The 9,865-nt window shown below is 39.2% G+C and overlaps 1 protein-coding gene across 2 annotated transcripts; it reads right to left on the minus strand.

Moving 5' to 3' along the window:
- Positions 1-993: 993 nt before the first annotated feature.
- Positions 994-6,356, minus strand: LOC124488630. Of its 2 annotated transcripts, none has more exons than XM_047051349.1 (10): positions 5,429-6,356; positions 4,742-5,108; positions 4,266-4,628; positions 4,060-4,077; positions 3,850-3,913; positions 3,689-3,732; positions 3,401-3,551; positions 2,573-2,686; positions 2,409-2,476; positions 994-2,146 (listed from the first exon to the last, which is right to left on the minus strand). In XM_047051349.1, exons 2-10 carry the CDS (start codon positions 4,964-4,966, stop codon positions 2,123-2,125), a joined length of 1,071 nt encoding a protein of 356 aa, XP_046907305.1. In that variant the 5' UTR covers positions 4,967-5,108; positions 5,429-6,356; the 3' UTR covers positions 994-2,122. The 2 variants fall into 2 exon arrangements, with proteins under 2 accessions (XP_046907305.1, XP_046907304.1); XM_047051348.1 differs by having other exon boundaries at positions 5,364-6,356.
- Between the last annotated feature and the right edge of the window lie 3,509 nt (positions 6,357-9,865).

Here is a 9,865-nt window from a genome sequence, read left to right on the forward strand (position 1 = left end):
TTTACAACATGTATTGAACAAAACACAAAACCACACTGCTGTTTTCTAGTTCTAGACCATTTCAACTGGGGGGTCCAGGCTAGGGCCAGTGATACTGTAAGGGGGTTAGTTACATTAGACATTACCGTTCTCCTATTTATATACATATATATATATACATATATATATATATATATATGTCAGTGCACTGCAGGCATTACAGTATTAGGCAAAATACCTTGTTTAAAATAATTCAACAATTTATTCTTTAAATTCAGTTATCAAATTTGCATCACATTTTCATTGGCAGTTAATTAATTGTATTCTTTAATTTGTGCAAGCTGGATTTCACTGGGACATTATCCCCCCACTAGTCCTTGGGACAATCTCTCCTAAACTTAGATCTCTATCTCCCTCTTCTGGTTAATTCCAACATTACACTGAGTTTACTGCATACGGGCGATTCTAGACTTCAAGCACTTTCATGTCCTTTGATCATATTTCATGAAAAACATAACATTTTTGAAAACTCTCACTTTCATAGTTAACTTTACAATTGAATTACTTAGGGACTTTTTACCGGTAGTCTACGATGATTGTTTCACCTTTTTAAACCTTGTTATAGATGCAAATATTACTGTTTTGTGCTTGTCCCATACCCAGACTTCTGATCTTCAATAATGAAAATTAAGTGTCAAAAAATTGTTTATCTTTTTTTTGTATGTGACTAAGTAAAGAATCAGTAAAATAACCAAAATATAATTGTGGTATTTAAGGTCAGACTACTATTACTGTGATTTTATATACAAAATGTAGTTGTCCCAAAGTATTGCCATCATTTCCACCACAACACTGTAATGTCCCTGTAAGGGACACTGTAAGGTCTTTATGAAAGATTGTTTGGGTAGTTTCTATGGAGATGAACAGTGACATCACAGCACATTTCTGAAATTGAGATTTTATTGATGTCATGGCAAATAAAAATTGTGATTGAAAACCAAGAGAAATTTGAGTTCACACAATTTTTAACTACAGGGATAGCATTAAGTCTATGTTATGGGGCACTGAATTGCTTGAGATGTAGATACAGTACATGAAAAAAGCGCTTTTAGATACTACTAAAAGGAACAGGATGTAAAAAATGTTTACAAAGATTAATACAAAACAATGTGCATTGTTTCAAACCATGGTAGTTGTATATGCATTAATATAAGGGTCTTAAGGGGTTTTGTGTGCTGAGTTTGCAGTGCAGTTTCAAGGTTCCCGGAGGTTTTGTTTTTGTGCATGTGCTCATCTCTCCTCTCGTTTCAGTGTCCCCTACCTGTGTGATTAACCGCCACGGCCCTGATCAACATCACCTGTTGCCAATCAAGCCCCTGTGTATATAGCTCTTGTGTTTCTCTCTCTTGTTGCTAGTTCGTGTTTGTACTTTAGAGTCAATCGTTCCAGCCTCATCTTTTGTATCTTTCTGTGAACCACAAGTGTTGTGCTTTTGAGTCCACCACCCATCGCCGATACATACATGCATTGCCTAGCCTAGGAAATGCTGTACACACAAACTGTACACTAGTGATGGGGAAAAGGAATATTTCCAAAGCAACAAGCAATTCAAGTGTACACTAGCAGGTCAAAAGGCTAACTTGTAATTCAAAGAAATGTAAAGTGTATACCATGTCAATACTAAAATACTTCCACAAGAGAATTTGACAAACGAGTGCAAACATATTCTTGTTTTATTGGAAGGAGTTAGTTTTGATATAAGGAGTTAGTTTTGATATGTTATGTGTAGGTTTGAGAACATGATATTACAGTTAATATAGAATAGTAATGTTTTCATTGTCATTAGATAGCTTTAAACACTCCACCCAGTACACAGGAGCATACATTGATCTTGCTCCATGAAAAGGTTTTGTGTTTCTCATCAAAAATGATCAATCAGCATTTTCGGCAGTAGCTTATAACTTTGACATAATTGGTTTGATGTTAATGATTGTGAATCTTTTCACTCACAATTGTTTCACTTTGACAATCATCCTTTAACGAGACCTCCTAAGACGTACCACCCAGCGCATTTCGTAAGTGTAATTTTCATTGCCATCCAAACTTGAAACGTTTGAGGAAAAAGCTTGCATCCCAGCCTGGTTCACACCAAAGTAACCTGAATGAACTGGAACAAGTAAATATAGATGGAAGAGTTTCATTGTCTTTCAAAATAAAAAGGGCAACAATTAGAAATATTTTCCGAACATTTAAAGGAATGTAAAATAGATTGCATGGATGTTTCACAAGACTCTTGATGTGTGTTTTTTCATTAAGGCCCCTAAATAAAATGTCCTCTTTTTGTTCATAAAAAAAATTGATATTAATGTTTAGAATTATGTGTAATCATAAAATGTTCAGTAAATCTTTTTGCTAACTTGTCAACTCACCCGATTGAATTGGAAGCTAGCAACCTCACACTCACATGGCAGACTGAGAAGATTGGATTTGAAGCCATCTAGAAGATAAACAGTCCAAAATGATGAGACACAACAATGTATTAACAATGATCAACATTTATGTGTCAGCATTCAGTCATGACGGTTGGAATTACCTTTTAAAATCTTGAGTTTGGTCAGAATGGCCATAAAGTCGTCATATCTAATCCCGTCACCTGTAGTGTATCTGTCCCACAACGCCTTGAAGGTTTCATCATCCAGGATAAAGTCTAAAAAAACCAGAATATTACATAGAATTTTTGTTTCATGCATTGAACAAATCTGCATTATGGTTTACAACCATTATATAAACAATGAGAATTAACATCCTTATTATGAAAAATGATTGCTCTAATGGGTGTCAGATGGCTGGTCGGTTAGGGAGCCGGGCTATTAATCAGAAGGTTGTTGGTTTGATTCCCAGCTGTGCCAAATGATGTTGTGTCCTTGGGCAAGGCACTTCACCCTACTTGCTTCGGGGAAAATGTCCCTGTACTTACTGTAAGTCGCTCTGGATAAGAGCATCTGTTAAATGACTAAATGTAATGTAACATTGAGACACAAAAGAGCAATACTACTATGGCAATACATGGTATGGGTATTTCAAATTGAGAACATAATAACAAGAAGTATTTCAGCTCTTTAACAATGAATTGTGCTATTTTGATGGAGATTATCATGAAGTTCTTGCTTACATTTACATTTACATTTAGTCATTTAGCAGACGCTCTTATCCAGAGCGACTTACAGTAAGTACAGGGACATTCTCCCTGAGGCAAGTAGGGTGAAGTGCCTTGCCTAAGGACACAACGTCATGTGCACCGGCCAGGAATCGAACTGGCAACCTTCAGATTACTAGCCCGATGCTCTACCCGCTCAGACATCTGACTCCCCGCTTCCCTGCTTGCCCCTAAAACATGACAATGGGTGGAACAACATCTTACCACGGACAGTAAGGGCATTTTTCATTTGCAGTTTAGTGACAAAACCAGGATTCTTCAACTCATAAGAGTCTATGCATTCCGTCTTAATAGTTGACACATAATGTTCCAGCTTGGAAAACTCTGCTACATCCAGTTTACCCGATTTATCTTTCTACAGAAACTGGTTAAGAATTCAAAATTGAGGAAAAAGTAAAAAGTATTATTTGTTTAATATACAGATTCTATATGTCAATAGTCCAAAATGTGCTAAGATGTACACAATTATTTTTTAAAGCTGTAAAAGGATACATCCATAAAAGCCAAAAATGTACGGGCAGTCTGAAGACTTATTCCTGGAAGTAGAAGGATTGACCGTTACTTGGAAGTCTTACACCACATCAACCACAGTCTGCATGTTTGTACTTGTGTGGAGAAACAAAAAAGTGTATGTGTAAAACTCCTTTTCTAACCTTGATCCCTGACGTAATAGCCAAGCTTATTCAGCTTGGCAAGGACTTCTTCGGCTGTGAGTTCCTGTTAAACCACACAATACTTACACTTCTTTTTTTTTTTTACTTCCAACATATCTATGTATGTGTAGTGACCCATGTAAATTATAGGTAAAGAGGCATCTGTGTACGTGTTGTGAATGCATATGAATAGCAATGAAGAAAACACACCTCAGTTTTGCTGTCTTCCTGTGGACAAAATTAAGGAAATCATTAAAAATTAAAAGGGATAACATGGAATGGTTTGATGGAATTTGGTTTATGATTACTTGTTAGTCAACTTCAGTGTCTCAATTTAAAGTGATATCAGGCCTTATCTTTTATAAAACAGTCAGTTACATTTTGATAATACATGTTAATACTTGATTGATACTTGCACTTATACATGACTTCTCAGGAAAGGAGTCACAGGTCAGTTGATGCGGCCATGACATGCCAGGTTTTTCCAACAGACTCTGACACTGCTGTCTGACACGCTCACAGAGAGATCTGCAAGGACGCTGTGCTACACCTTCCACACACTGAGGGGTATGGACAGAGCATAGGAAGAAGCGTAGCTCGGCTGAACAGACACTTTTCACTAAAGGCTCTAAAGCGGCAATCTGAACAGTCACTTCGCTTTGACTTTTGTGTCCAAGAGTGTTTGGCATGGTTGTCTGATTGTAGGACAGGTTTTGGCACATTGGAACTGTGATTAGCTCGCAGGGCTCCTGTTGTGCAGGAATGCTGACCACACCAAGCTACACAAAAAACACACACAAAAAACACAATTATTGATATTGATGTCCGTGTCTATCTTAACAGACCTGTGCATGGTTCATTCTGGGTAGGCATTTAGCACAGGGATACTTACATGTTCACAGGATTCATTTGTAAATGAATCACACTCCAGTTGACTAGGCCAGTCGATGCCAAACTTGTTCATAAGACTTTCACAGCCCGCTTTGGCTTCCTCACAGAGAGCCTTACATGGTGGCAGTGATCTTCCCGACACACAGACAGGGGTATAGACAGAGCAAAGGAATAGCTGGAGTGTTGGAGAACACTTGACTGTCACAAGTGGCTGATATTGGTGCATCTCAAGAGCAGCATTTTCCTGCCATTTCCGGCTGAGGAAGTATGTTTGGTCTCTTAGTGTGTGAGTATTGTAGGTTTTTGCAATAAGGAACGGTGATGGGCTCACACGTTTCTGTAGGAGCTGTGGGGACAGACCCTTGACTCTGAAATTGAGGACAAGGAGTTCAGTGTTTTCGGAATCTAATGAATAAAATACTATTATTTGAATATATAACAACAACTATGTAATAAAGTCTCAACCAACAATTGAATCACCCTAATGTAAATGACCATGTGGTGAGGAGTGTATCTCGAAGCAGGACTGAGTTAGTAATCCTGTATTTTATTTAATACACAGATCCAAATTCTACATGAAAAAGCCTCTTCTGATTGATGATGATTATTCTTATTTTACTTACATTGAAACATGATCGTTCTGGGTATTGCTCACAATTAAGATCTTCTGGCCAGGTTAGACCTTTACCTTCCAGGACAGGCTGGCAGTCACGCCTCACTCTCTTACACAGCTCTTGACACGGGTGTGGAGTTGGTGGCTTGGTAGAATCGACACACTTAGGAGAAACAACATGGCATAGGAATGTTGTGGTCTCCGCAGAGCAGCCCATGTCCACAATCTGGCGAAGCAGATCAAGGTTGTACTGTTTCTTTCCAGTTGGATGACGGGTCTTGTAGCTCACGTCTTGACAAAAATCCACCGCCACGGGCTCGCAACGGTCCGTGCCTCGTTTGCATTTTGCCACTTGGACCAGGAGTAGGCCCGTTCCCAAAACGAAAATGGCCCAGATGCCCATTACTGAGTCTGTGCAGTGATACTGTATCAATAATTTGAGAGTTCTCAGGTTTAAACGTAATCCCTATGCAATGCAATTCATATGCTGTGCTGCTAAAAGGACCAAATTGCGTAGGCCTATTTTTCACAGACTATGCGTTTCTACAACTGCGTTTGACGTTAAAACCGATGAAGGGCGAGGTTTAAACATTGAAAGCAAAAAATAGAAGCACTGTTATGTAATGTTTACGGACGTAAAATGTGGGGTCCGAAGGGATGCGTATGACCTATCAGAACACAGATGTTTCACAACTCTTGAACAGTAGCCTATCAGAACGTAGTACACAAATTTGAACCATATGCGCATCCTGTATTATGTCATCTGGTAAATGGTACTGATACGGTGATGTTATTGAGACACACTTTGTCATATTAGCTGAAAGTAGGGTTGCCAACCGTCCCGAATTGTCCGGGACAACCCTAATTATGGGTGATTTTGATTTGTCCCGTTAGGGACAGCTCCAGTCCCGTATTCCAATCACAGCTCACCGGACAATAGACCAATTATCACCCTACGTCACACAACTGTCAAGCAGGCTCAACTGCGAATGTGGGTTGCAAAAGACAAACTTCTCCCCGTTCTATTACTCTTGGAGTGTCGTTCAGATCATCATATATCTCTGGCCACTGGATTGCAGGGCTTGATATTAACTTTTTGAGGCTCTTGGCCTTTGGACAAATACATTTACGTTCACTTGTCTATGCACAAAAGTCACTTGACCCCGATACCCTTAAATAGCCTGTCCAAGTGTGATCGGGCAAAACTAGCCTGGCTAACGGAGGTCGCTTTCTCAGGCAATTGACGAATGAAACAGACAGAAAGAAATCCGAGAATCTGGCTATCTTCACCAGACTCGTATCTACATTAGGCAGTCCTCCCTGACGTTTCTGGTGTAGAATGGAGTGAAATACAACATTGTGCACAATGCTGCCCTGCTCGACTTTTTAAATATAGAATTGACTGTAAAAGTGTAAAATTATGAACTTTGTGACATGACGTGAAGACATGGTTGCGGCTCGACTATGCGGTCTGTACCGGGCGACATTCTCACTCTAATTTCAAGACTTTCGTGACCCAAGTCAAAATTCTGATGCGACAGATCATTGGGTAATCGCTTTCTCTCCTATAGGCATGTCCTCCTCGACGCTTTTGGTCTTCGAACTATTTGTATTATCCGTGTGGTCCTTTTGCCATTTAAAATGCTATCCTTTCCCGTTTTCTGCAGCCACAGTGCGCGCGCATCCCGATTGTTTACAAACAAATAATTGGTCTATAGGCTACTGTAAACGCGCAAAAACTCACGCAAACATTGCTATGTGACACGGTTGTTGCTTGTTGGTGACAGTGTGTGTGAATGCAAACCTCACGCCACACAAACAGTTTCTTCCCTTCCGCTGTTGGCCTCCTCAACAAGGCCAAGAGCTCACACTGACTCTAATGACTTCATGTCTTAAAACGTTTTACTTTTGCACTACATTCAATTTCTGTAATATTTGTATTTTATATTGTATTTTATATTGTAAATTGGCAACTTATATTTTATTTTATGCCCACTTTTATTTTATTTTAGTGTATTCCACTTATTACTGCTAGTTTTTGTATAGTTAGACCACATATTTAAATTTAAGATTCCTATATGTTTATTGTATGCACCTTCCTGCCAAAGCAAATTCCTTGTCAGTGCAAACTTTCATGGCGAATAAATCCCATTCTGATTCTGATTCTGAACTGGCCACTGGTAAGCGTTATTGTGTGTCAAAAGGAGAAACTTGTAATAATTGTCTTGACTATTACTATGAATACATCCAAGCGAGTAGCTATTGGTGGTTTGCCAAAATTACACTGAAATTAGTAGGTTTATGGCTAATGAAAGCTTGCGATTTCCGTTATTCTTGGTCAGCTGTTGGTGCGCGCGCATGTGCGTGAGCGCACCTGGAAGAAAGTGTCCGGCCTCATTTGGGGTTGAGAAGGTTGGCAAACCTAGCTGAAATATCCTGTAAAGTGGAATTAAAAACGAGTTTCAAGTTCACCACACCACAGAATAATGTGTTATTAACTCCCTATCCAAATTCGAATAAAAAAAAAAACTGACAAGGATCTTTCAGCTTTGAAATCGTAAGAAAATCAGCAGTCTTCCCTGTTCGATACTGGGGGGGCGTGTCCCCCTCGCTGGAAGGCGCTGCCTACGACCTAACTCTATGGTCCAACTCAGCATTTCAGTGCGACAAAGTTTTAGCGGTAGGAGGGAACCTATTGTTTTTGTTGGTATTCTTCTTATTATTTTTCTTCTCCTTGCTCCCAAATATCTCAAAAAGTCCCCGGTCATAAATGTTCTAATTTTGGTACTACATCCAAGTGGGTACCCCTACACCAAATATGGGCCACATCGGACCATAGGGGGCACCACAAGCCACGCCCAAAAGTCCAATTTTCAAGTGATGGCATTTCCACCCCATTGCTCCAATTCTTCCGAAAGAAGGATGGTGTGCATGCCTCATCTTTCATGAGGAACAAAAAAGCCTCAAGGACCTATAAGGTCCACAATGATGGATTTTCCTGTACAGTGATAATTTTGGAAAACATAAAAATTCCTCTTCTCTTGAACCAAAGGTCTAATTGACTTGAAATTTGGTACAGATATGTATCATTGACATATTACAAATGTTACTTAAGGCAATTGAATCAAGTACAAAATGGCTGAAAGGGGTGTATTCATGTAAATGTCCACATTGCCTCAATATGTTTGTGTCACTAAATCAAATGTATTTTTGAAGGATGGTTCAAACCGAATAGGCTTTAAGGTGACACGGCTCCGAAGTACCATGCAAAGTTTCACCTTGATATGTCAAAATATGACTGAATTACAGCTGTTTGAACTTGGACCAAATCTGACAATGCTCGCCATTGGAGAGACAGCTTTTTTATTGTCAAGTTATTGAACTTTCTGTATTCCATGCCTGGGAATGGCTCAATTAGCTGAGATGTTGTGCTGGTAGGCAAAGTGTTGTAGGTTCAAAACCAGTCAGCGGCATCGTTTTTTATTTTTTATTCTGACAAAACGGTTTTCTAGTCTTCCGATAAATCCTCCTGTTGTAAAACATAGCAATGCATGTTTATTTGAGCCCATCATAACACTCCAATCATCTGTTTAGCGAGACTGTGCAAACCACTGCAAAACAAGCCAGGTTCACCACAGTAGCTAGCTACTTGTAGTCTACGCATGGTAGAGAACGCTAATGGTTATCTCTAATGAAGTAAATTGCTTGTTCAGATGGATCCCTTGTCTGTTGCACAAATTCATTTCAGTAACCTAAGCCAAGACACATCCCCACTGATGCTAGGCATGATTAGAATATCCCTTCCATGACAAGTTATGGCACTCCAAACAATCTTTTTAAAAAACTATAAGTAAGTTATTCTTTACAGCAGCAACCCAGTCATCCCGTTGTCCCATTTTTATAGGAAATGCACAAGCAGTTTCAACTTTGGCTGAATCTAACAACGCTTACCACAGGAGAAACAGCTGACTTTTTAATACATTTACTGAATTTGACACTATTCAACACTGAGAATAGCTCAATGGGCTGGGATGGTGACTTGTAAAGTATAAGGTAGTAGGTTGGAATCCAGCCATTAGTTTTTGGCCTGTCATCATTTTGATTATCTGTTTAACTAAACAGGCTGACATCATTCTGAAATACCATGCGCAATTTCATCCAATATCACCTTGAAATGTCAACCGTCTCCTAACCTTTGTCCCAAAGCTGACCAAAGCTAATACTCTGCCCTTACTATACAATCTCAACAGTTGGTGTGTAGCAGAGAAGATAGAGAGACTGACTTGTCACCTTATGCTCATGAGTTCAAATCCCCATTCAGCCTGTTGTTGGCCAAACATGAAGTAGTTTTACTCTTTTTTGTCCAACTCTCGATCTTCTACAGTGTACATGTTTACATTATTTTGCGGAGGAACCCGCATCGCTGCTTGCAGCTATATTTTTACATTGTATTGGTTGCTATCAGGATGTGAAATTTATTTCAGCATATATGACAAAAAGTGGTTCTCAACA

Source organism: Hypomesus transpacificus, unplaced genomic scaffold (genome assembly GCF_021917145.1).
Source record: "Hypomesus transpacificus isolate Combined female unplaced genomic scaffold, fHypTra1 scaffold_149, whole genome shotgun sequence".
Lineage (NCBI taxonomy): Eukaryota > Metazoa > Chordata > Actinopteri > Osmeriformes > Osmeridae > Hypomesus > Hypomesus transpacificus.

What these genes read in the sequence shown, in the direction of transcription:
- LOC124488630 (XM_047051349.1), bottom strand. Translation starts at nt 4,966, where the DNA reads ATGCACCAATATCAGCCACTTGTGACAGTCAAGTGTTCTCCAACACTC. An exon ending in AAATGCCCTTACTGTCCGTG is followed by an intron (nt 2,687 to 3,400) that starts GTAAGATGTTGT and finishes TGGTTTTTTTAG; the next exon opens with ACTTTATCCTGGATGATGAA. An exon ending in CAAACTCAAGATTTTAAAAG is followed by an intron (nt 2,477 to 2,572) that starts GTAATTCCAACC and finishes TTTATCTTCTAG; the next exon opens with ATGGCTTCAAATCCAATCTT.